Raw genomic sequence first — 26,807 nt, 5'->3', positions numbered from 1 at the left:
GTATTTTATCATAAAATTGAGGGATAAACTTTTGATATATTTCATAAGATCCAGGGTAAATTTTGATATAAAAAATGGAAAATGATAAATCCTTCTTAAAGATTAGCCAAAAAATCCCCCTAAAATTTTAAGAATGTAACATGTGTTATTCACTAATTCTCTTTTATAATTTTGCCTCCAGATTTTTCCTCATCTCCTTCTAAGAAGATTTTTAAGTTATTTTGTTAAGATTTTTGTGACTTGTGACATACAATGTGACACAATGTGACATTGTGACTTGTTCAATGTGTTCTTGTATCCTAGGCTCCAAGTTTGCAAGTCCTAAGCCCATTTACATATCCGGCCCTGTTTAATCTTTATCATGCCCAAGTGTTATTGGATGAATCCATATCTCTTTACAATATCCCCCACTGACAAACAAACTCATACCAATGTGAAATTTTAAAATAAATTGTTCAAAACTTACCAAGTCCAAAAGATTTAGATTGTCCGGAATACCCTGAACCTAAGTGTCTTTGGTATCGACCACCATTGTCTGTCTGCATGGTATAACTCTGGTGACTTCAGTGGTAGAGTTATGATTTTAAAATTTTGGGTAGCGCACGTATAAGCCGTTTACAAATACTAACGAGTGTATTAAATAAACCAATAACTTTACAATTAAGCTGGAGTGGGTTGTGGGTGTATAAAACTTTAAGCTAATGAAATTTCAATTTTTACATCATTTAAACTTACCATGGCCGAAGTGGGAAAAAATGTTGTAATTACAGTTCACATCAATAATTTCTATTTTTCTGTGTAAAAATTCTAGCCCCCTCTCATTTTAGAAAGTTGAAAAGAAAAATTAGTTAGTAATGTAACTAAAATACCCTTAATGAACCTATTTTTTGAAAATAGTTAGATGTAAAATGATCATTCTATTCTTAATTAATTAATTTACACCACTAGTCTTTTATCTTTTAAGATATTCACATTACCGCCACCACGATCACTATTCGTCTTCACGACGTGGTATTGTGCTGGTCTATTTTTAAAAAACATAAAGGGTTGTTAATTGCAAAATGTATGTAAATTTAATGAAATTTTAATTTTCTTTTATTTCATGGTAGGTTAACTTTGAAAATTCTACATTATATTTTATTAAATTCCCATAATAAGAAAGAGCCTTAAGGTTTTTTTATATAAGAGAAAGGACAAAATAATTTTTATAAAAAATAAGACTCATTTGTTGAACAATAAGTTGGTTTACCGGTTGAATAAGAAAATGGAAATCATTTCCAAGTCGTCCTTCCTTCAATCAAATTAACTAGTGCAAATGAAGAACCTTAACACAACGGAGAAGATAAAAACATTAGCGATGGTAAGCATCTTATTATTATTATTATTAGGGCATCATAGCAAGGCTTATGAATCACCAGATTACACCGTCATCCATTCCGATTCCGATTTTGAGATCAGATTGTATGAACCATCCGTCTGGATGACCGCTCCCGTCAAACAAACTAACTTCCGTCAAGCTACTAACAATGGCTTCCATAGGTATCCATCTACCTACTTATTTACTTAATTTATGATTCAATTTACCTTATTCAATTACTGTTCACTAGTTTAATTAAATCTAATTATATATTTCAAATTAATATAACATTAAGCTAATGCCATTTTTGAAGGTGTGCAACAAATCGTTATCATTACATTACATTACATACTTAATAAAAACAAAACTTTCATATTCATATAACCTACATTAGCAAAAATTAGATTTTTATGTTACTTTTTTAGGAAATTTGCCAATACTATCTATCTGCTGAATTTAGTAGTTAGCGCGCGGTCTGATTGGACTAATAACTAGACAACGTTAACAGGTTGTTTCAATATATCGAAGGTGCGAATCTGAACAATTCTCGGGTATCAATGACTGTGCCCGTGTTAACAAGCCTTGTCCCAGGACTTGACTCATCAGCATACATAGTTCAATTCTACCTGCCTGCTAACTTCCAAGCGACGCCTCCACTTCCTCTTCCTGAACTTAACCTCAAACCCGATTCATGGCCTACCACTTGCAAAGCAGTCCGCCAGTTCTCTGGTTTTGCCAGAGAGAAGAATACAGTTAAAGAGGTTGAGAAGCTAACCACCAGCTTAAGCGGGTCACAATATTCTACTTCTTCCTCTAGTGAGTTTGCATACTCAATTGCACAATATAACTCCCCGTTGAAGTTCTTTGGCAGAGTAAATGAAGTTTGGATGGATGTTGAGGGTTGTGAATCTAATAACGTAGCTGCTTATTAGACCTTTGGGCGGGTTTCGCTTAGCTTTTTGATAAGCTGGCTCATGTTAACTTACACCACTAGGTTAGTACTTAATACCACCTGGCTTGTAACTTGTTTCTGTTTCGTTTGTAATTACTTGTATAGTGAAATAATATCAATGTCCAGGCTGTTGAACGTATCTTACCTAATGCACAAAGTTCCTGCAATATTACTGTCTATGTGTGTTTGATTAGTTTATGTTTACATTCGTTGTGTCCAGTTTATCTGAATGTGATAAAGAATGAACATGTGATTCTCATCTTATGTAGTTGATTTAAGACAGTAAATGTGAGAGGTAAATGGTATAGACAACCAGCCCTGCTACACAACTCGGCAACTTGTGACCTTAGTTGTTTGAACGCTTACCTCTTGCAATGGTAATCAGGCGTACTTTTTCAAAATAATTATACTTGTCTCATCTGGCATGCTAATTTTTACAGTATAACCAGAAATGTAAGAAGCAAAAAAGTGTTTCAGATCAACCAAGCCCTTTTGGTCCCATCTAAAAACTACTTGTTTTGACCCGTTACCCGCCCCACCCATTTTGGCAGCTCTAATACAAGGGCTTACAAAACACAACAGCAGAGCATGGAGTTTTGTCATCGTTATTCACAATTTGTAAAGAAAAATAATGAATCAATTGTTGATGTACAAGTAATAGTTACATGTATGAATCAACTGTCACGATCCCTAGGCAGGCCTACGTTTGGGACCAATGTAAGATGGCAAAGACGCCACCTTCCTTCCTAACATAGGCAACTTAACCTGGCTACGATATACAATAAATAGAAGAAATGCAAGAAGAACAAAAAGAAAGTAAGGTGAGAATATCACCCTCTTAAATCTAATATATGAAATGAAACTCTGAGCTCTAGAAGTGTCACTTTGCCATGAGTATTTTCCTTTAACTAATGCAGCTCCTAATGTCCAAGAAACTTCGCCTGGACCAAATATAATATCTTTATCGCCAACACAAAGGGTGTTTTCAATGAGTGAAACTACATAAGGAACTCGAAAACAGAAAAAATCAGCATACTTATGCTTTATTGGCAAGCTGGATAAACCAGCCAATGATCTTGAACAAATTTCCTGGCCTTTCTCCCACATGTTTGATAGTTTTGCTGATGAAGTCAAGTTTAACAAATTGTAAACAGCAAAGAATCCAGATAATGCATGGAAGCGTGCAACTGAATTATTACCTTCAAACTTATTGAGTATGTTTTCACCTGTAATAGAAGTTGGTGGTGAGTTATGTCTTACACTGTTAATGGTCAATCAAATACATCAAATAGATGGGACCCCTAAAATTAAAGGTTTCCTTTTCGACTAGATTTACTTATGGATGGGTCAATTTGAGCTTATATAATATCAAATGGGTCGAATAAAGCAGCTAGCTGAAGGAAATGGGTCGCCTGGGTAGAAAATTGTCAGAAGATTCAATTCATGGAGTCTCCTGAAATGTATCTTATTCAAAGGTTTAAATAAATATCTAAACCGTAAATAGCACAAGAATTATTTACTAAAAATGGAAGGCCCTGTCTGTTAAAACATGTACTAAAAGTGACTTGCTTTAATCGTACTCGCTTTGACATGTTACCTAACAGGAACACTCAACCCACCCATCTCTCCATCTCTAGATATAATGAAAATATTAAGTATGTAAACGAAGAAAACATGTAAACAAAAAAGAAGTTGACAAAAGATCTAAATTCACCACTCTTTGAAGAAAGTCCTTCGCAGTATGAATCATCTGATAGCTTTGACCAATTTGGCAAACTGCTTGAATTAATGGCTGCAACTCTTGCTAGCACTTTACATTTCTCCCAATTTGGATCCCCAACTAAATTCAAGGAAAAAGTATTAATTCCTCTCGTTTTCCTAGTTGAATTTCCTTTAAAGCAGCCATGGCAAGTGTAGTTATGCATAAATCCATAACCTAGACATGGATGGCTGATTTCAAAAGGTTCTAAATCCCTATTAATAAACGCTTTCGATTCACTAAGCATAACAACAGTTCTGTCAAAAGCTTCATTCAATCCAAAAGCCGGCAATGAAGCTGCCATAATCTTGTGCTCAAAAGAACCAATCTTTGAATCAAAAACACCATGATCATCCACTTTCGCCTCTTTGATCTCTGTAGCTACCTGCAACGAAGAACCTCCAAGATCAAGAAGGCCTAAAGTGGGCAATCTTGAAGTGTTCCCAAATACACCCATGTAACGATTCAGAGCAATCCAACCATAATAAGCCTCTTCTTCACCACTCAAAACCCGAATCCAATCTCTCCTATACTTAAACTCATGTAACTTAACAACATCCTCCACATCATCCAAAACCATCTTAACAACATCCTTACTCAACCTTCTTAATCCGGCCGTAGCCAACACAAATATCGGAGTATCTTTATGTCTGTCATAAGGCACCCAATTTTCCGCCCTACGAATCAATGGCTCTAAAGCCGCCTTAACCCCAGACGCATTCCCCACAAACTTATCTAACCCGGGCTCAGTTTGCATACAATGGTATGCACAACCATCTTTCCGATCATCGATCTTTGTTAAATTATCAGGAAAAGAACGTAACAAAACTGGAAATTTCAAATCTTGATTACTGAACTGATATACATTTACTCTTGTCCCACTACTTCCGCAGTCTAACACAACAGTGAAATATGAAGTATTTGTAGCAAAACCCAAACCCGGGTTACGAATAAAGAAATAACCAGTTAATATTAAAAGTGTAAGTGATACAATTGTGATGGCTAGTTTGAAGTGATGAAAAAGCCCCAAAATTGGAAGCTTTGATTTTGAAGGGGATTTGGGTTCCATTGTGATCAATCAATCAATCAATCAATCAATCAGATAGTGACTCCGGGATTTATGGGATCCGGGTGGTAGTGATGATCAAGCTTTTAGATGACTAAATTACAATGGATTGTCAATGTATATGTGAATTTTACATACCTTTGTTGTTACATAATACGAGTAAATAATTAGGGTGTCAAAGTGATATGTTGTATTACTTTAGGGGTAATTGTGTCAAGTTTAAACTAGTTGGTTAAGTCGGTTAGTGTGGTCTATATAAGTGTAACTCCTTACGATTGAATATCAGATTTGAACATTGATACAATTCTTCTTTTTCTCTGAAATCCTTTCTTCTTCAATTCCACTCGTAAAAATGGTATCAGAGCCGTCGATTCTCCGACGAGCTTCCGGTTCCGGTTACATCTCCGATTAAGATGCCGACTCAAGTTTCAGTAGCTTATTGATTCTCTCCCTCTTTAAAATCAAAAGAGACTGGATTTGTAGTGTTTCTTCTTTGTAAGTTCCGATCATTTCTCCGGCGAACCTTCCTTCTCCGGTGACCTATCCTTTATATAAAAAAAAAAAAATTCAGAAAAAAAAAACCCCCCTAATTTCCACAATTTCTTCATAAATTCTTCAAATTCAACAATAATCCACTTCAGTTCTTCACAAATTCATCTCAATTACTTCAATTCATCAATAATCCACTTCAATTTCACAAAAGTTTCGCCCTAATTTTGAAATTAATCACATATTCATCAGTAATTCAAAATAAATACCCTAATTCAGTATAAATCAATGGCGGCTCCGAAGTTTAATGGTGATGATGCTAAAGGTTGGAAAAAAAAATGCGAGGAATTCTTTTTGATGAAACACCTAATAATCGGAGAGTGATGTATGTTGCTATCAAATTTGAAGGCAGAGCATTACATTGGCATCAATTTTATGCAAAAACTAGTGGGAAGTCATTGTTGGATATGGAATGGGATGATTATTCAATAGCAACATTATTGCATTTTGGTGAGAAACCAGAATTAGAAGATGAAATCTTACACATTCAGAAGGAATTGAGCAATTTACAAATCACACTTGCACGAATAGAAGATAATGTGTCAAGACTGCAAAAACAATCATTGATGATACACGAATCTTCTGATGAGATTGAAGTTCAATTGGCTGAGTGTGAGGAGAAATCAGAAACTGAAGGTAGACATTCTCAAACTAATTCTTCTTCTTCCTTATGCTATAATGAGAGCAATTCAGCGAGTTTTGGAACTGAAATTAGAATAAATTTAGAAATAGAAGATAATGCACACTAGGTGTTTGATGAAATGCTTGACCAAAATTTGGTTGGATTTGAGGTTGGATTTAGTGATATCTCTCTATGTAGGACTATTTTAAGCAACAATTCAAACAATTCAGTAGGTTTTGTAGCTAAAAATGAAGTAAGCGAATCATGTGAAATTAATGCATATAAGGTGTTTGATGTAAGTCCTGAAAGAGTTATGGGTGAGAGTAATGCGGAAATTACGACTCAATTCAATGTTAAATCTGGCTGTGGGAATAATCATGTTGGGATTGTTATATTGGACGATAGTAGCAATCTTATTCTTAAGCATTTTACAGGTCAGATTGGAAGTTTAAGTCAAGATGTATTGGTTGAGGTTATGAAATTCCAAATTTTCAGTAATATTGTGTGTTTTGATGATTTTTGGGGACAAAAATCTCATAAGGAAGAAGTAGTAGGTACTCAACTAGCCATCGATTCATTTGGTTGGAAACCGGGTTGGATGGTAGTCAATAGAACAAAGGATAAGGAGATGGATGTGAGTAGCACTAGGGGAAGTGGACTATTAAGTTGTGTATCTATGTTTGAATGGAACCCAAATTGGATTGTTTCTGTGAAGAATGGACTTATTGGTTGTGATGATTCTGTGAGGAATGGACTCATGGCTTGTGATGTTTTTGATAAGAGTTCTTGGTTTATTGTTGATGAATTTTGTTTTGAATCAAAAGATGGACACAAATCAAATCATATTTTGTGTGATGTTTGTAATAGTCGAATGGTTATGGAAGTCATGAAAATTGAAACCTTTAGATGGAAACCTGGTTGGAACACTAGGATAGTTACTGGAAGGGTTTGTATCCATGAGAGTAATGGGGTTGATCATTTGTATATGTGTATGGGGAGAAAAGATACTGTGAAAGCATCGGGTTTTAATAAGAGTTGTTGGCGGTCAGATGGAAGGGTTGCTGCCAATAATAAGAAAGGTAATAATATTAGTTTAAGGTGGAATGATTTCATTGCTCGGGTTGCGGCTGAAGCTTTGATACATCTTGGAAATGGAAGCTCTGTAGCACTAGTGTTGTTAGATAATATGTATGATGACATGGGACAGTGGGGTCACATAACCGAATTTTGGGAATTAATGGAGGTTACCTGTTGCGTATGCTTAGATGATCCAACTATTGTTAAGGATACTGATGAAATTAATCGAATGGAAGAGATATTGCAGTGGTGTGGGGTCGGTATGGTGACTGAGTTACAAGGGAACCAAGTGATGGATGATTTATTAAAAACAGTAAGGATGACAATCGCAAGGTACATGAAGATTCTGAAGCTTTGTGGTTGGGAGATAAAACTCTTGCCAAGATTTGATCATATCAGAAAAATGGTCCTAAGAGGCGGCACGGAATTGGCAGTCAGAGTTGTTCATGGTAGACCTCGTGTTAGTTCATCTACTGTTGGCCCCTTCAGTGGATCTCATAATGAGCCTGCCAGGGGAACATACGAGCATAGATCTTTCAGTATTGTTTTGAAGAGAAAGTCCATTGAGGCCACACAACTGGAAGGATCAGTACTCGAATTTCCAATCAAAAGTTATGGGAATGGGCTGATCTTACAATGTTGTTTTCATATTCCAGTTTCTGTCAGGCCATATCACCAAACTGATGATAACATTCCATCCGAAATTGTCACGAGCTTGATGGTATCTGATAATCATCTTGGTCCATTAGGAATCCATTGGAAAGTTGTAGCATTTGATGTAAGAAGTATTACGTTTGACAAGTATTGGGGTTTAACAATTGACATTCCAAGGAAGAAAATCAAGAATGAGGAAGACTTAGGATCAATTGTTGAGCTCACTGATCATTTTGGAAGGATGTTTTGTGATCAATCAGAACAGTTTGCACAAGAAAATGTGACACCGAGCGTGCATTTCAACGAGTATCCACCAGTGATTAAGTTCACCAGTTGTATTTCAGCAACTAGCTATATACGACCAGTGAAGAATCAGTTCCCCAGTGAAGATAACCACTGGACAGTTTCAGTAACCGACTTCAGTGAGCTGCTTTAATCACTATGCTTCAGATTAGATGCTTCAGTAAGCAACTGGATTACTTCAGTGAACAACTTCAACAAGACGGTTCAGTTGATGTGCTTCAGACAAAATGCTCCGGTAGGCAACTAGACAACTTCGGTAAACAACTTCAGTGAGTTGCTTCAGTTGATTTGCTTCAAGCTTAATGCTCAAGTGAGTAACTTCATTCATAATATGGATCAGTCAAGATTGCAGTCAAGATATTGGACCATTGGGAGAGGTTGCCTATGGCTGAAACATCATGAAAGGATGTGGGAATTCCCAGATTCAATTCTGGATTTTGAGTGCTGCTGCTTGCTTATATGCATACCATTGTTTGAGGACAAACAATCCTTAAGGGGGGAGTATTGTTACATAATAAATAATTAGGGTGTCAAAGTGATATGTTGTATTACTTTAGGGGGTAATTGTGTCAAGTTTAAACTAGTTGGTTAAGTCGGTTAATGTGGTCTATATAAGTGTAATTTCTTACGATTGCATATCAGATTTGAATATTGATACAATTCTTCTTTTTCTCTGAAATCCTTTCTTCTTCAATTCCACTCGTAACATTTGTTGTTCACTTTAAAGCCCAGATTGACTGGACAAATGGTGGTGGTACCAGTCCGAATGAGCAGATCCTTGAATCTGTTGATACCACAGAACCTGCTCTTTTCATTGGTTCACTATTAGGGGGTTGTTTGGTTTGGCTTATTTGTACAAGGCTTCCATTCATTTTTATTTTTTTTATTTATTTTTTGGCAAAATACATAAAAAAGAACCTATTTACTTAAAAATTATAAAAAGAAAAACCTATTTTGTTTTCATTTATTTAAAGGATACAGTTTTCATAAATTTCCTAAAAAAGGGAATATCGTTAATTCTAGACGACAGGCTGCTATTAACTTCCTTAGTTTGCTTACGTGGCATTTAAAAAACAGATTATAATTTAAATAGTTAATTACACATTATACAGGGACCAAAAGTGTAATTAACTCAAATCTATATATCAATCTTTTTTCTTTCTTTTTTTTTATAATAAATTTATAACTCTACTGATTTATTTATTAAATATGTATAATCATGATTAATACTCTTCCACTAAATTAATTAACAAAACAGATTACATTAAACCCAATAAGTTAAAACAATAGTTTAATTAGATCACAACACATAGACACAATATACTAGTAACTTGGACCACACCGATACCATCAACACCTCGTATGGTTGATAATCGACGAGCCACTAGAACTGTGGTTCGGCCTCTCATTAGTCTTTCAAGTGCTTCTTGAAGCACACATTCAGATTCAGCATCTAGAGCACTAGCTTTCAGACGGTGGTTGGCCTCCCGAGAGTTGAACACCTCTTTCACCAATCACTGAGATTTCAACAGATCGCGACGGCTGACCTAGGTTTCAGACGGTGGTTGACCGCCGCTTGCCACCGACGTGACGACACCACCACCACTCTCCAACACCACCGCAAGTCCGCAACACCACCACTGTCGCGATTGTCCATGATGAAAACCAGAAAAAACCCACCATAACCGGTTTCTCCACTACCCACCACCACCACTAAACCAATACCGCCACCCATCACCACTACCGCACCTCACAAAAAAGTATAGACATAAACATAGATATAGATATAGATATATATCCGTATTTTATAATAGATTTGGATATAAATATTTGGCTTTATGATGCAAAACAAAAAGAACAGAAATTGATATGTATATATATATATAAGATGAGATGCGGAGGAGATTATAAAGCTTGAGGTAGTGATGAAGATGCAGTGGTTCAAAAGACAGAACCATTCATTTCCAATGTCTCTTCAATCTTCAAGATTATAAAGAAAGTGAAACTTTTAGATCCATAAATTGAATATAGATATCGATTGATACAGATACATATGGATCATAGATTGATGTATGGATTTGAGTTCATTGCACTTTTGGTCCCTATTGATTGATACAGATAAGTATACATACAAAGATTGATATATAGATTTGAGTTAATTACACATTTGGTCTCTATATAATGTGTAATTAACTCTTTAAATTATAATATTTTTTTAAAATGACACGTAAGCAAACTAACGAAGTTAACAGCAGTCTGTCGTCTAAAACTAACAATATTTTCTTTTTTAGAAAATTTATGAAAACTGTATCCTTTAAATAAACGAAAACAAAATAGGTTCCTTTTTTTAGAAATTTTAGGTAAATAGATTTCCTTTTTATGTATTTTGCCATTTTTTTATAACACTTAGTCGGTATTCGACATCAGATAACACCTCATCGTATAATGGTGAGACCTTGCACGTAATCTAGACTACGAGATGTAAACCATAAGCCGTTACAAGTGATTCAGAGGAAAAAAGCCACAGACTTGTCACTCATAAGAGTTGAACCCAAGACATGTGAAAAAATTAGGGATGCATCTGTCAGTAATTAATATGTCTAAAAAGACAATTGTTGTTTTAAAACAGCGCCACGTGTCGTCTAATGAAGGTTGCAATCCTGTTTTAATTTATTGGTAGATGCGGTACATTGTTATCAAACTATGACTTTATACACTCTCTCCGTCCCAATTTAAATGTCTAAATTTAACTTACTGAGTCTTTTTTTTTTAAATCTAATTTTGACCGTAAATATTTTTGTTTGTATAATATAATACTTGATAAAATTTATATCAGTGAAAAATACATCTAAAGCTCAATCTATCAATATATTTTATATCATTTATTGTATAACACACACGAAACAATACGGTCAAAGTTGTAAAATATATAGTTCAAAAGTCAAAAGAAGACATTTAAATTAGGATGGAGGGAGGATGATTTTTACCATTTAACGTAATAAATATAAAATAAATGAGTGGAATTATGGTGTTTAGAATAATTAAAAAAAATAAACGATTTTAAAATGACAACACTATTTTTGAGCATCTTTTATCTATTGTTTAATTTCAATATTTTACAAATTTAACATGTCATTAATTATATCTGACATATAAAAACTTTGAGCAACTATCACCCTTGCCTACATATGAGTAATTTGGAAGTGCATGAACAATTATATCTGATGAAAAAACCCTTTATTTGCTTTGCTCTTAAGGAAATAAAAGGAATTAGTTTTATCTGGTTATCTAATAGGTCAACCTTACAAGAAATTATTTGGTCTCAATTGAATAGCCTCAATTTGTAAATTTCCCATATGTTTAATTTTTCTGAACTTTGTATGCATCATTTAGTCTCTTGTTAGAAGTCATATTAATAATATTTTCAAGTTTAATGTTAAAAAAATATTTACATTTAACTTTATACCATTATTTTATATTATTTTATAAAAAGAAACAATTAACATATATATCCTATTAATAATTATGATACAAAATATTTTTTAAAATAATAGTATCATAAAATTTCAACTTGTCTTATTTATAATTATTAATTTGGTATCTAGTATAAGTCGTAAAGTAAACTAACATGTCTTACCCGCATAATATGCGTGAAATAAGTTAACTAAATACACTAAATAATATTAAACTATTCTGACATAACTGATTAATTTCATCGCATCTTAATATATAAAATGCACAATAATAACAAATAACATTACTAATCCCATGTAAATGTTAGAGGTCTTATTTCATTATTTAAATAGACCTGAAAATAACTTATATCTCAACTTTCTTTATACAAACTAGTTAATAAACACGGGTTTAACCCGAGTATTTTAACTAAAACTTTTAAAAGCAAAAAAATTATAAAAAAAAATATATGTAATTTTTGTTATTGACATATTATAACTTGGTTTGAAGATATTAAATTGACTAACATAACTTATATATACGAGGGTTGGTGTCCGCGCGTTGCGAAGGTTAAACGGTGATAATAATACCAAACAGTGGGGAAATCGATATGCGTGTGTGTAAATAGGAAGGAGAGAAAGAAGTGACTGTGTGTTAGATATTGATAAGATGTTTGTCTGATTGTTGTTAGAGATATAGAATTAGAGGTAACGTGTGAGGATATTGAATAGATTGTTGAATTTCTAAAATAGGGAGTCCAATATATTTTAGAGGAATCATAGATATATGGGTACCTATTGCATTAACAAAACATAAAAATATTTTTAAATAGAAATAGAAATTTAAAATAAGTATTTAATGAACAATTTATCTTTAAAAATATTCAATATTAAATATGACATCATAAATAAAATAAAATTTTTAGAAAAAATATAAACATGCCATATAATGTTGTTTTCTAAAAATAGTTTTGTAAGACAATTTTCTTTTATTATATATAAAGAATAAAGATATTAAGATCTAAAACTTGTAAAATACTATTTGAATGTTAATTATTTCATATTTTTATTTGATGATTTGAATGTTACTTATTTCTTACTTTTACTTGTGATTATGTCATTTTTTTGTTTTTTATTATCTATCGTTTTGACCATCGAGCGGGTAAGCCTAGTTCGACACTTTTCTAATTCCTATATAATTTTGGGCTTTAGCCTATTTCCGTTACAAGACCCACACCGACCCAACCATCAGTCTCCTCCCGAACCCCTTCGATTCTCCCCTTTGCATCACTTTCTCTTTTCACCACACACACGCACAACCTAGAGGTCCAGACCATCGGCTATCATCGCAGATCGCTCTTCTTATTCTAGATCCGATTTCTATATCTGTCTATCCTTATATCTCCATATCTATCTATCTATCTCCGGTGAGCATTTTTTTTATATCTCCCTGTATATTTATTAATAGTTTCCGTTTTTTATTTTTTATTATTAAAATTGTATATCATCGTTTATTAGTTATTACTAGATTAATAAATTGTAGTGTTAAAAGTTAGGGTTTGGAAATCAATCTGCAGGTTTGATAATGTTTATACAGGGAGTTCTTTTTTATTATTCTGCTTTTATTATTTATTTATTATTATATATATAGCGTAAGGTATACTCTTGTGAGCATATGACATGATTTATATTATATACGTACACCAATGCTCTGTATATTGACCAATTATGTTCCGATATTAGTTTGAATTATTGATGAGATACTTTTATTTGTTACTAATATGCTATTGGAACTGATGTGGTGAAAGTAAAAAGTAAGGAGCAGGTTTTTTTTTATGTATTTCTGAACGAGTCAATGGTCGATTATATAAGCTGATAGCTCACTTTATCTAGTGCTTATTTTGGTTATGTTATTTAAGACCAGAGAATGCTGGACTTTCTATTATGATTAGTTAGTGTAACTTCCTGATGTTTTTGACTAGAGGTGAGTAGCTAGTAGTTAATCATGTCTTTAGCACTTAAGCATGATGCAAGTTTTTTTTTTTTTTTTACTTGTTGGCATGGAGCTCTATGGGGTAGCAGACTGATGCATATTTTGAGTTTAGCATCAAGCGTTACCCGACACCAGACTGATGCTTATTTTGAATTTGAGTTTAGAATCGAAAGTTAAGGATGGAGCTGGGACAATATTATATATTGCTATTAAGCTTTACGGGAGACCAGACAGATGCATATATTGAGTTTGAGTTTAGAATCGAAAAGTTGAGGAGAAAAACGGGACAAGAGAACTACTTAGTTTAAAAAAAAACATTCACTTTTATATTCTACTTTGTACTAAGTGTCTGCTTAGTGCATAAATAATATAGTTATAGTTTTGATTGTGCAAGTTTCCATTTTTACCCATGTCTTTACAGTTTGCCATTTTCCAGTCAAGTCAAATGATATGTTTATTGTGTCAAGGGTAAAGTTTGAATTTTTTTTGCTAATAAAACTGCATTAAATGCACATCTATCTATAATATAACTAAAAGAGGAGGTTGGGGGTACACTTGGCACCCCTAATCCCCCTCCTTTAGCCTAAAACTCTCTCCTCATTAATCCTTTATTTTTTTAATATTTTTTTAATTATTAAAATCTAGGCCGACCTTATTTAATAAATTTTTTTTTTAATTGGTATGTATTTTTCAAATTATATACTCTACAATTTTTGTTTCAAATTATAGTCTAAAATTGTTGTTTGTGTTTGTCTTAAGTTTAAATATAACAAACATCAAATTTTTTATTTAACTAAAGTTGGAAAAAAAAGAGTTAACTGGATTCAATATTTATATGGAGTTAATTTCATATGTTTCCTTCTTTAGTTTTCGTAATTATAGTCTAAAATTGTTGTTTGTGTTTGTCTTAAGTTTAGATATAACAAACTGCAAATTTTATATTTAACTAAAGTTGGAAAAAGTACAATGAGGACTAGCTATTGGACAATTTGAGCAAGGTTATACTTAAATCAAAAGAATATCTGCATAAAACCTGGAAAAATTAGATGGGATTTATAAGAAATGCCACTTAGAATAGTCGGTCTTTACTGTATAACTTATTTTGAAACCCATAATAGGTGTATTTGTATATTAATTTAGTCTTAGCCGTTGATTTATATGTATTTGACAAGTATTTTTTTTTTCAATATATATTTATATAAATTTATGTTGAAGCAAAATCTATAAACTAGATAATTTGAAACTACCCGTCCATTGGACGGGCTTGAAGACTAGTTAAATAAAATGGGGAACGACAGATAGAATTACTTGTTAGACTAAGACTTTACTCTTTATCTTATTCTTCATGTATATGCTGTTGATCAATGATCACTGTGTTTCGCATATCAAAATACTTCTTAAAACCAACATTATGTATAAATATTGTTCAACATTTTGTAGATCACATTAAAATACATAAACACATCTTCTTTTTCACTAGACTTTGAGGAGTTATAACTTATAACTTGGCTGTCACCTTCAGAGTGTATTAACTATTGCACGTTGGGTATACACACAAGTCCTTTGATATAAACAAATGAAATGGACTAGTGAACGCTATTGCCTACACTTGAAAAATGTAAACGAATGGACGATATCTACGTGTTCATTTATTTAGCTAAATGAGTAAGATGTTGTGTCAATGTTCGTTTCTTTACTGTATAATTAACTTCAGACGGAACGGTTCACATACTGTTATCCGAACTTTTTGTTAGTTTACAGCCCTACACATAACTGATCTTAGACCACTTAAAATGTCATAAAACATTATCATTCTAGCCTACCTCTTGGACATATTCAACAATGATATATGTTAGTCATTACCTACTACCTCAGTTCATGGTCACTAATCTGATTAACATGATTCATCCCCATAAATATCAATAATTTTGTTTCTTAGGATGTTATCTAATGCCCCTTGTATATTTTTATTTTGTGTTTAAGCCATGAACCTGCTACATCTTTGATTTTGAGATATTTCCTACTATTTGCCTCTCTTTTTTAGAGTACTCCGTATTAAAGTAATTTAGCCAGTACAAAGTATCATTACAAATTTCTTGTGCGATCTTTGTCTTAAATCTGAAAGACAATCTCAAAAAAGAAGCTCTCTATTTTCAGACCGGTGGAATCTTATTATGGACACTAGAATTATAGTCAAATACTTATATTAATGTGAACAAGTTGAGGTGTTCTATCTATAATCTATTATGGGCCAACTGCCAAGGGAGTTATACATAGCAATTTTTAGTCTTTCCCTCTCTCTCTCTCTCTATATATATATATATATATATATATATATATATATTTATATCTATTCTCTTTTCCAAGTAGCATAACTAGAATCTAAAACCATGATCTTTGATTTCCGTTGTTCACATACCCTCTTAGCTTTCAAGGGGCATTCAATGATCACTCTCTTAGTCAGGCCGTGAGTTAGATATTATAAAGCAAGTTACAATAAGACTTGTGAAATATAATGCTTATAGGAATTGATTTAGTTTAGTTCCCTGCAAGTAGTTAGAATTGGACTGAGCTGGTTTGAGCTCTTACTGAATTGTGTGTCTCTGGTTTATACTTTGTTTTGAACTAATCAAGTATGCTGACTATATGATACTTGTGAGGAAAAAGAGGGGTTTTTTACTAATTTACTCATTTTTTATATTACTTGGTTTACGGTGTCCTTATTGAGTTATTGTTTATATGCAGATTTATTGATGTTGTAATCCTAATATAACATCTATTGCGCATGTTGTTTATATGCAGATTTCTACTCTGTTGCGCATATCCGAGTGTCTCCAGTTCTGTATGATAAGAAAACTAAATTTTGATTTCATTTGCAGGTTCTATTGATACCTCTTGGATGATCTTGGGATTACCTTTCAATAATGACGTCAAGTATGCTAGCTGGAGAGCGGAGGTATAGCGCTTTCACCTATATGTATCCCTCTGATTGTAGTTGCATGCTGTCTTGCCACATAGTATATTTTTAGTAAGCAAATAATCTGTGGGGAAAATGCCATCGTATTAGAAAGATTATCTTACAGTTTTTTAATTTACATATAGATATTCGTTTCCCTTTTTCAATTTTGAGTAGCATGGGAAATAACTATAGTGATGGTTTTGTTTGGGAAATTGAAAAGCCACTGGAAGGCGTAAGTGCTACATATATAAATTATATTAAGCAATCATGGTCATGGCATGTAGAAATCATTATACAATGGTATAAAATCTATGGACTTGAAGGAAAATCTAAATATCAGGATGAGTTCAGTGTGGAAATTTTTTTTAGAGTATAGTTACGATTGATGCATTTTAAGTTTCTATTATCTGTTTTAGGTGGGCCTCTGCAAGAAGAGGTGGTATGACTGTCTTGGGTAAAGTTGCGGTTCCTAAACCTATCAATTTACCTAGCCAAAAGTAAGCTTTTACCGCTCAATTATGTAATTGGCGTACGATCTATGTAGTAGTATACTGATGTTTTTGTGCTGCTGCTTCAAGGTTAGAGAATCATGGTCTGGATCCAAATGTGGAAATTGTTCCCAAGTGAGTATTGCTTCAATGCTTCTTCAACCATTCATTTACATACACTTTTTTCTTAAAATGTCTTATGCCATTTCTACCCTTTATCTCGTGTGTCAGTTAATATTTGTGTTTGTTACTAACAGGGGTAGTCTTAGCTGGGGCAGTCGGCCATCTTCATCTACCTCAAATCCTTGGGGCTCATCGGCAGTATCTCCAAATGCCGATGGTAGTTCTGTGTCACCTAGTGGCCGTCCTTCATCAGGTGGAGGTCTTAGTCGACCATCTACTGCTGGCAGTGATAGACACGAGCCTTCCACTACTACATGGGGTCCAAATTCTAGACCATCATCGGCATCTGCGGTATTGACATCAAACCAATCATCACTAACATCTTCGCGCCCACTCAGTGCAGAGACAAGACCAGGTAGTGCACACTTATCTCGTTTTGCCGAGCCTGCATATGATACTCCTGCGGCGTGGGGTCCTAATGGTACTGCTGATAAGCTGGTAAGTTATTATTCAATGCCTGCTGTCTCATAACAGATATGTTTGTGTGTTCTTCTTGAGCTGTTTGTTGTTTGTTACATTCAGATGTCATCTTATAATCAGCCTTTCTTTTTCTTGCAGTCAGTACCCTCCAAAGCTAATGACTTTTCCTTGAGCTCTGGAGATTTTCCAACATTGGGTTCAGAGAAAGATAATAGTGGGAAGAGCAGTGAACAACATGGTATTTTTTACTTGTTATGCTACAATTTTAAGCAATTACTGGGGCTGGTATATATTGTGACTGGATGTATCATTGTAGGTATTCTTGATTAACATGTGGGGATTTATTAAAATAGTTACTGTCATGAATTTTATTGCTTTTGTCTTTTGCTAGATGCCACATTTTTGTACCAAAAGGTTTCTAGTTTGTTTTTGCTTCATATGGGAGGTGAGGAGGTCTCTCCGTGGCCACTACAGAGATAGACGAGTCCGTAACAATACTGAAGAAATAATAATATAAGAAAAAACTGCTTAGCTACATGCCTACATAACCTGTGGACACTAATATCAGTAAGAACAAAAAAATGACCCAGGAAAAAGAATGTAGTTTGGTTGTTGAAAAGGTAGAAAAGATATAGATGAAAAGATGGAGAGCTTGAGGAATACGAAACATAAATATAATAAGACAGACTAAGAAGATTGGTACAGAGAAAAACTAGGCTCTAAACAAATATGTTTGAAGGTTTGAAATATGATGCTGATGGCTCATAGCTGGAGGCTATTATAGCTTTACATTAAAAAGCCCCAACTGATAAAGTCAATAAAACCATTTTTTGCTTTGCATTTACTTTCTTCTTGTCAGAAAATTGTTTTTGAAATTGCATTAGACTACATTTAGATTTTTTTTTGTGTGTGGCAGATCACGGTTCTCATGTACGTCCTGACTCAGGTGCTGGCAGGACTGCGCCCGCCGCTGACAGAAATGCAATGGCTCCAGCTGGTTTGTGTCTTTGCTTATGATTTTTCATTATTGCATCGGCTCCTGAAGTTGGACTATTTTAGCTACTACAATATGACTTATGTTTTCTTAAGTGCAGACCACAAGAGTGGAACTGTTGACACTTGGACAAGAGACAGTTCTCATCATTTTGAAGATGGAGTTCGTCCCAGTGCCGACAACTGGCAGCATGGGGACCCACAACAGTACATTAATCCTAATATTCCCCCTCAACATTTTGATGCCTGGCGTGGTCCACCAATGAATGCACCACCTGCTAGTGTTTGGTATAGAGGACCACCACCTGCAGGTCCACCATATCCTCCTGTTCCACGTGGCGGATATCCAATGGAATCCTACCATTACTATCGTCCTCAAATTTCCCCTAACTTGGCAAATTCACAATCTGGTCCTCCACCTGGGCCTGTTCCAAGAGGTCACCATCCAAGAAATGGAGATTTTTACAGGCCGCAGATGCATGAACCTTTTATTCGCCCAGGTATGCCTATTAGACCTGGCTTTTACCCTGGTCCAGTGCCTTATGATGGCTATTATGGTCCTCCGATGAACTACAATCCTAATGATCGTGATATGCAATTTATGGGAATGCCACCTGGGCCACCTGGGCCACCTGGACCACATGGGCCACATGGACCACCTGTCTACAACATGGGCCCTGCTCAAAACCCTCCAGAGCTTCACGATCTGCACTTCAGAAGTGGTGGGCGCGGATCAGTCGGAAATATGTTTGCTTCAGAAAAATTGGATTCTATTCCACCCGAGGAGTCTCGTGGGCCGTATAAAGTTCTTAGAAAACATGAAATTGGAAGGGATGCTGATCTGGAAGGAGAGAGTTGGGAGCAGAACTTAGAAAAGAGTGACCAGACAAGACCATCACTTCATAAGAATGAGCGGGGAACAGATATTAGAAAAAATGAAGACATGCCTTCAAGAAGAAACTTAGGCCACCAAGGTAATCTTTCTGACACTCCAAATTTGCATTCACTTGAGGGCTCACACAAGTCTAAAGCATCTAATGAGAGTTGGGGAAATAAGTTGTCGTTCCCGGAAGCACCTAATGATGTTCCAATTAACCAAAGAGATTCAAGCTTAATACAGAAGATTGAAGGTCTGAATGCAAAAGTGCGGGCTTCTGATTCTAAGGTGGATGCAGAGCAGAATAACAGGCAATTAGTTAGTCCTAATGACCACCCAATGATTGCATTCGGGACCATTTCTGACACAGGAGATCTTAAATCTACCACTGCCACTGTATCGTCATATTCAAGGTTTTTGATCTGCTGCTGTCATGGCAAACACATCATGCTCAAAGTTCATGATTTGTGTTTGGTGATGTCTTAGCTAACTACTAGTTCTTTTTTCAGACATTTGCATCATGGAGTGCGAAGTCGAGCCGAGCAACATAATAAAGGAAGAATAAACAATCAAGATACTGATGGGTGGAGAAAAAGACCTCAAATTCTAGGTTCAGAGGTTGCTACTTCAGTCTCTGCTGAGGCCGTCGATAACCCTGAAGCTATGAATACTGATGAATCTTTAGCTGCACTTGCTGATCCTGCTGATGGCCAAGCACAGGTATTTTGAATGGGCACTCAATTGCCGAACCTCCTCTATATTAATTTTAAACTTCATTTTTTTTTTGACTTATACCATGACTTACCATTAATCGCAAATCTTTGCATATGTACATATGTCTATATATGCATAATCAGCGTGCTAGGATGAGGGAGTTGGCAAAACAGCGTACAATCCAACTACAGCAGGAAGAGGAAGAAAGAATAAAAGAGCAGAAAGCAAAGGCTCTTGCAAAATTGGAAGAGTTGAATAGGCGTACCCTAGCAGCCGGAGATGGTTCAATCCAGAATGCAGAGAAAATTCTGACTAGTGCTCCGGGGCAGAAAGATGTGGATGGATTCCAGAAATCAACTGGACCGGTTATTGATTACAGCAAACTTGAGCCACCGAATCCAGTTTTGGATGTAAAAGCTCAAGCAGCTGCACAGATCAGTGAGACAAGTCAACAAGAGCCTGTTGACCAGTCATCACTTTCGAATCAAAGTGTTGCCAATGCAAATGATGCTGAAAGCAAAGGTGCTTTGCATGGTAATGATGGTAACTTTCACAGACAGAAGCGTGCTAGTCATAGACAAAAGCTGAGTGTACAAAGTGTAGATAGTCTGGCTGACAAGTCAACGAGTGGTACAGGAGAAGCACATATAGGTCCTGGAGGTGAAGCTACAAAGGACCATGCAAGTCATGCTGTATCAGGTGAACCTGGACCACATCAAGATTACAACTCTATATCGGTTGAATCAACACAGCAGAGAAAAAGAAATAGCAAGAGTAGCAAGAATAAACATAAACTTGATGATGCATCTGCATCAAGAGAAGGTGGTATTGCTACTGAAAGCGGAAAGCCAGAATCTCAAAATGACTTTAATTCAAGCACTATGTTGGTGACTGATGGCAAGAATTATATGCAATCTAATATGGAGGAATCCCATGATAGAGTAACAAACCAGTATAAACCTCAGCACCCCAGAAGGATGCCAAGAAATCCACAAGCTAATAGGACAACTGAGAGATTCCATGTTGGTGATGTTGCTGTGTGGGCCCCTGTGCGGGCCCCCAAAGAAGAGCGCGGAGATGATTACAGTCAGAAAGAATTGCAGGATGAAGCGTCTTTGCCTGCAAAGAGTATTAACTCGGGCCAGACTAATCTGAAAAGCAAAAGGGCAGAAATGGAAAGATATGTACCCAAGCCAGTGGCTAAAGAGCTGGCTCATCATGGAAGCATTAACCAATCAGCATTGCCGTCTTCACCTGGGAAAACTACATTAGAAGATATGCCAGATAAAGAAGACTTGGGTTCTCAACCAGAAATCCCTGTATCTGTGAGTGTGGGGACTACTGTGGAGTCTAAGAGTGGGGACAATAAGCAAAATAAACAGGCGAAACCCCATGGATGGAAGCAACGTGGACCGACTGATGTGCATCGTGATCATGGTTTTCAACAGGATTCAAAGAAAAATGATCACAAATCTAAGACCCATGAAGTCCCGATCCCTGTTTCAACTGAAACTAATGTTTCACATGAATGGGACCCATCTGATGGCTGGTTCATGCCAGATGAATATCCACCGAATGAAGCTATACCCGTCGCATCTTCTGTTAAGGATGAAGGCGGAGTCACGGGTAAAGGAAAAAGACCAGCTTACAAGGGTCAGAAGAGCACAATGAAAAGTCACAATGTCGATCACAAGGATGTCGGTGGTGCAGAAGTGGAGATAGAACAAACAGACAGGCCTGCTTCTTCCAAAGAAAACCGTTCTTCTCACTGGCAACCCAAACCTCAAGCATATAAGAGTGGTTGGTCCAGTGGAGTTCATAATGCTAGACCTGAGATTAAAAAGGTTCGACCTGACGAACCTGCTGCTGACTTCAAGGATGGCAGAGGAGCACCACATGAGGGCCATCATAAGTATAGGAGAGAAAGACAACCTGCGTTGTTCAGGCAACAACCCCACTCTTTAATAGAAGATGAAATCCCAATTGAGCAACAACATGGTACTACTGGTTTTAGGAAGTTTGGAGGTCAAAATAACCGTTCTGGTTGTCAAGACGATAGAAGGAAGCATAATCAGCATAATGCAAGTATAAACCGGGAACGGCAGAAACAGAATTTGCATTACGAGTACCAGCCAGTCGGATCCAACATTAACAGCAGTAATAAATCCAACATTCTCGATGCACCTGCAGATGGATCTGGTAATGCAGTTCCAAGGTACAAAGAGAGAGTTTCTGGTGCAGGTCAACAATCCAGACGAGGTGGAGGCAACTTTTATGGGCGACAATAATGATGGGTTTTTGTAATTGAAGAGAATTCCGAGGAGCTTCTTTTAACCTTTTTATTAGTCAGAAAATCGATCCGAGGTGTAAGGTAAAGATTGTGGTTATAACTTATAAGGTAGCAGCTTTATAATTTCTACTTAAATCTCTAATTGATATGGCAGGCACATGGAGCTGGGTTGTTTATAGGGCAAATGGTAACCAAGGAGAAATGTTCGGTTTACACGGGAAGTTAAAATCGAGAATCTTGGTTGCGGCGGTTGCTTATGTGCTTAGTGTCTTAAAAGATGTAATTGTTCTGAATGGTGTAATTCAGTCTAGATACGATGTGGAACCTGTGGATAATTTGTTGTCGAGATGAGGCCGTTCTTGTTTGCCCTATATTGGTTAAGTGGAAAACTTTGAATTTGTTTGCCTTAAATATTGGTGATTAGATAGAATTGATATGCGTTTTGTTGGATGTGTGTTTTACTTGATCTTTGCTAGCTAAGCAGATAGCCTACTGAGCAAGTAGGATGTATAATGATTCTAATTTTTTGGCAATCTTATTTCTTCCTATTGGAAATGTGGGTTTAGTGGTTAATGATTAGAAGAGGTGAAATTAGTCGGTTCGTTTTGACAAGAAACGTATATATTTTTTGTTATAAATAACTCTATAAATAACTGAATGTCAAATGCGTTTTTATTGTAAAAGACTTGTAAATACTCCGTAGTTGTTTTGAATTTAACCCGGCTGAAGTTTGCGGGACAGTGGTTAAATTTTATGATTCTTGACATTATTTTAATGTGGATGAAGTGCCCGTTTTGCCGAGGAGAAAATGAGTGTCTATAGTAGGATAATTGGAAGGATAAAAAAAAAGTGTCTATAGTCTATTTAGAAATTGATGGTCTGAAAAGAATTATTTAGGTTTTTGGCTTTTTTGAACAATTTGAATTGCAGGAGGAACAACGCTATCAGCATACTTGATGAAATTGTCTCTTGTTGGGTAAATGAAAGTTAAATCTCAGCCTTTCGGTCTTTGGTTGGACATAAGACAATAGTCTCTTTGTGACGAATGAGGTCTCGGATCAAACCTTGAAAGAGCAGGGTTTTATCCCTAATTAGTATCATGCTTTCGGACGACTAGTTAGGGAGGTTTTTCTTCCTACCGGGTATTGGAGGGTGAGAATATATGTAAAACTAGCTTAAGCTAGAGCCTTCGCTGCGATGATTAATTCACACCTTTCACAAGAATAAAAAATCTCTGCCTTTCTTTAGATGTTAATTAGTTTTCCTTCAATGCCAACACCTATGATACTTATTTATTATAACGACTCCTAGTAGGGAAGGCATTCGACTAGTGCATTTAGGTCATTCTTATTCACAACTCAACCCAACAAAACTATTCATTAAAAAACTACTTTCTCTTTTTTATATCCATCCAACCCAACTAAAACCAATTTTTACATCCCTATTAACAACCCAACCAAAATATATTTTTTACTATTAAATAAACTCAACTTTACACACTCACCAAATTAAATTATATCCACTCAACGTCATTAAAATATTTTTTTAAAAAAATAGGAACTATGAATCTGTACGAATATCACTACTTTTATCGGGAAATGATATTTGTACTGTACAAGTTAACAATGCACAGTTATGGTATATCTATCAAAAGAACTGGTACGAATATCACATCTTTTATCCGATAATATGAGTCAAAACCTTTATTCTACCAACAAAAAGGAAAATTAATATTAATATGTGAGTTGTGTTGCTCAAGAATCATCTTTTCTATCCAAATCTTTTTCAGGTTAGCTGAGCTCCTTCCCAACCCAAACAGAAACAGCTTCAGTTCTTGTTATAGTTGATCCCCAAAGTATAATTCTCAATCCTACAAAACACAAACACATTCTCTCACTTTTCTCTTTATGCAGTTCAATACACAACTGTATTTCTTGTAATCTTGGAAACTAAAACAAGAATATCCTGAAAATGTAGATCGAGTTTTTGTAGGTAGATTCCTAGCAGGTTAACGTTGTTTGTTTTACCTTTTTCAGGTTTTGTATATAATGCAGTTGCATATATGATTGAGTAATGGCATTAGTGATCCAACAAGTTCAGGTATTAAAAATGGGCTGTTGCTGTGTTTACTGCTTAATTTCTTTATGTAAGATTATACAACAAAACCTTCAGTGACGTAGGTAGCAAAATGGGTGGGTCGTGATATAGATAAACGGGTCAAAATAGGTAAATGGTTAGTGTGGGGCAAAATGATATATAGATTCTCTTGTATCATCATAGTACTGGCCGGTTGGTTCAAAGTGATAAGATTATTTATAACTTTTCAACATGTGAAGTTCTTATTGAAAATGAGTATTTATTACATGCAAGTCTTTTTTATGTAGCTAGAATTGGGCATTTTGGAATTTTGGTGCATATAGTTACACACTGTATTGTTATTGTTGCTTCCTAAAAGATGTAGCTGATTTTTTGATATATTTTGTATATCTCCTTTGAAGTGTTCATATACTCCTTTAAGGCCTATATCTTGGACTGGTAAGATCGAGTCGAAGAAATTTTTAGCAGCGTTTCCAAAGGTTGGAACATATGGTATTTTATAGAATCACACATCACTCTTATGGTAAGAGTTCATTATGGTTATTCTTACATTTTGATTTCCTGTATATTTTTCATATGGTAAAAGGCCGACAAAAATTCTATTTTAAGCACCATTTAACCTTGAACCTTGATGTTGTTGTGCTTGTATCCAGCATAACACTTCCTCCACTTATTCATGTATTAAAGCGGAAATCACTAAGAATGTTATCCTTTAAAGCCGGTATTCAAGATAACAAAGAAATAATGTATGATGCACAAGAGTTGCAAAACATTGAATCCCCGGTTACAGTTGAATCAAATGGGACCATAGCAGGCTCTGTAGCTGTGAAGAACCTATTCAAAAGTTGGTTGACATTGTTACGTATGCCTTCACCCCATCAACCAGCAGAAGGGATGCTAGAGGGGCCATTCTTGCACAATATAGTTGAAGCGGAGGACAGTGTTCAAGATAGTGGAAGAGGTGAGATATTGAAAATAGTTTGGTGCGACCTTTTGGGTTTGCATTCAACGATAAAGATAACCGCGATCATTTTGTGAGTAGCTCCTTCTGATCTTTCCTACATCTATATATCTAATGCTTGATTGAGTTCCGGTTAAAGTGATTGTTGGCGTGTTACGTGTTTTGGTCATTTGTATTGAGTTAGAATTTATGCCATGTTTCCGACTTTCCGGCATTTGGGATTTTCTAGATGTAGTATTGGTCATTCTCTTGTTCTCGTTTGGTTCATGGTATTGTTGAAAGTATATGTTGTCATTTCATGATCATTCTTAACATCAATTTCTTGAACGTCAAGTCCAATAATCAGATTATGAAACTTCAAATGGCAAATCCAAGTACTCCCTTAGATATTTGGCCTGTGAATATTTATGCAAATCCATATATATGATGGATCTCTACTTTTGAATTTTTGATTTGTTAATGGAGTAATGCTGATTTTGCAGCATACCCATGTACCTGGCAGTTAGTATGAAATATGGAGCAGAAGTTGTAAAGGAGCTGGCTCCTTTGTGGACCGGTGGACCTCTGATCGTGGCTGCATATGCAACCATGATTCAGTTGATATCCTCGCTCTATATTTTTAGCTTCAGGCAATCAGTTAAGCTACTAAAGAAGTCACCAATGGTGTACGATTATGTTGCTGGTGGCAAGCTCAATGACTTGATGATACCCGTGGCCCGTTTTTGGAGCTTAGGCAACAAAGAAATGTCGAAAAGAATGCTGAAAGATTTTCATCTATGGGTGGTGGATATATGTATGGACTATGTGGAATCAATATGGCCTTCTTATTGCAAGTTGATCAGGTTTTTGAAGAGAGCAAATTTCATCTAGGTTCTTGTATCACATCTATTAGAGTGGTTACAAACCGTAGGATAATTGTAGGCTCAAATGTAAGATTCTACTGTACCATCTTTGAAATTTCACATTATATAAATATGTTCAAATATAGCTGTTACTCGGCAGTTTTAGAGGAGTGAGCCAAAAGTTGCATTGTTTCAGTGT

The 26,807-nt window shown here is 35.3% G+C and overlaps 4 protein-coding genes across 7 annotated transcripts; 3 read left to right on the top strand and 1 right to left on the bottom strand.

Moving 5' to 3' along the window:
* Positions 1-1,236: 1,236 nt before the first annotated feature.
* LOC122589517 (heme-binding protein 2-like) lies at positions 1,237-2,476 on the top strand. The gene is made up of 2 exons (XM_043761816.1): positions 1,237-1,539; positions 1,866-2,476. Exons 1-2 carry the CDS (start codon positions 1,316-1,318, stop codon positions 2,287-2,289), a joined length of 648 nt encoding a protein of 215 aa, XP_043617751.1. The 5' UTR covers positions 1,237-1,315; the 3' UTR covers positions 2,290-2,476.
* A 417-nt stretch (positions 2,477-2,893) lies between these two features.
* LOC122589055 (probable apyrase 7) lies at positions 2,894-5,262 on the bottom strand. Its single transcript, XM_043761298.1, has 2 exons — positions 4,024-5,262; positions 2,894-3,535 (listed from the first exon to the last, which is right to left on the bottom strand). Exons 1-2 carry the CDS (start codon positions 5,135-5,137, stop codon positions 3,000-3,002), a joined length of 1,650 nt encoding a protein of 549 aa, XP_043617233.1. The 5' UTR covers positions 5,138-5,262; the 3' UTR covers positions 2,894-2,999.
* A 7,765-nt stretch (positions 5,263-13,027) lies between these two features.
* LOC122586486 (protein MODIFIER OF SNC1 1) lies at positions 13,028-23,138 on the top strand. Of its 2 annotated transcripts, none has more exons than XM_043758470.1 (11): positions 13,028-13,218; positions 16,664-16,740; positions 17,160-17,240; positions 17,322-17,366; positions 17,489-17,852; positions 17,973-18,072; positions 18,781-18,831; positions 18,929-20,117; positions 20,214-20,424; positions 20,562-22,789; positions 22,863-23,138. In XM_043758470.1, exons 2-10 carry the CDS (start codon positions 16,709-16,711, stop codon positions 22,704-22,706), a joined length of 4,218 nt encoding a protein of 1,405 aa, XP_043614405.1. In that variant the 5' UTR covers positions 13,028-13,218; positions 16,664-16,708; the 3' UTR covers positions 22,707-22,789; positions 22,863-23,138. The 2 variants fall into 2 exon arrangements, with proteins under 2 accessions (XP_043614405.1, XP_043614404.1); XM_043758469.1 differs by having other exon boundaries at positions 18,751-18,831.
* Positions 23,139-24,464: 1,326 nt separating this feature from the next.
* LOC122589811 lies at positions 24,465-26,773 on the top strand. Of its 3 annotated transcripts, none has more exons than XM_043762133.1 (5): positions 24,465-24,563; positions 24,745-24,808; positions 25,207-25,328; positions 25,459-25,839; positions 26,249-26,773. In XM_043762133.1, exons 4-5 carry the CDS (start codon positions 25,508-25,510, stop codon positions 26,634-26,636), a joined length of 720 nt encoding a protein of 239 aa, XP_043618068.1. In that variant the 5' UTR covers positions 24,465-24,563; positions 24,745-24,808; positions 25,207-25,328; positions 25,459-25,507; the 3' UTR covers positions 26,637-26,773. The 3 variants fall into 3 exon arrangements, with proteins under 3 accessions (XP_043618068.1, XP_043618069.1, XP_043618067.1); XM_043762134.1 differs by having other exon boundaries at positions 24,479-24,497; XM_043762132.1 differs by lacking the exons at positions 24,465-24,563; positions 24,745-24,808; positions 25,207-25,328 and having other exon boundaries at positions 25,367-25,839.
* Positions 26,774-26,807: the final 34 nt, after the last annotated feature.

Source organism: Erigeron canadensis, chromosome 2, assembly GCF_010389155.1.
Source record: "Erigeron canadensis isolate Cc75 chromosome 2, C_canadensis_v1, whole genome shotgun sequence".
NCBI lineage: Eukaryota > Viridiplantae > Streptophyta > Magnoliopsida > Asterales > Asteraceae > Erigeron > Erigeron canadensis.
The sequence above is the reverse complement of the archived record's forward strand: the minus strand, read 5'-3'. Positions and strand labels throughout refer to the sequence as shown.

Excerpts from the sequence above, each read along its gene's own strand:
- LOC122589517 (XM_043761816.1), top strand. The coding sequence starts at position 1,316 with ATGAAGAACCTTAACACAACGGAGAAGATAAAAACATTAGCGATGGTA. Across the intron at positions 1,540-1,865 it reads ACTAACAATGGCTTCCATAG|GTTGTTTCAATATATCGAAG; the intron begins GTATCCATCTAC and ends CAACGTTAACAG.
- LOC122589811 (XM_043762132.1), top strand. The coding sequence starts at position 25,382 with ATGGTAAAAGGCCGACAAAAATTCTATTTTAAGCACCATTTAACCTTG. Across the intron at positions 25,840-26,248 it reads AAGATAACCGCGATCATTTT|CATACCCATGTACCTGGCAG; the intron begins GTGAGTAGCTCC and ends CTGATTTTGCAG.
- LOC122589055 (XM_043761298.1), bottom strand. The coding sequence starts at position 5,137 with ATGGAACCCAAATCCCCTTCAAAATCAAAGCTTCCAATTTTGGGGCTT. Across the intron at positions 3,536-4,023 it reads AGGACTTTCTTCAAAGAGTG|GTGAAAACATACTCAATAAG; the intron begins GTGAATTTAGAT and ends CTTCTATTACAG.
- LOC122586486 (XM_043758469.1), top strand. The coding sequence starts at position 16,709 with ATGACGTCAAGTATGCTAGCTGGAGAGCGGAG. Across the intron at positions 18,832-18,928 it reads AAATGCAATGGCTCCAGCTG|ACCACAAGAGTGGAACTGTT; the intron begins GTTTGTGTCTTT and ends TCTTAAGTGCAG. Across the intron at positions 20,425-20,561 it reads CTGCTGATGGCCAAGCACAG|CGTGCTAGGATGAGGGAGTT; the intron begins GTATTTTGAATG and ends ATGCATAATCAG.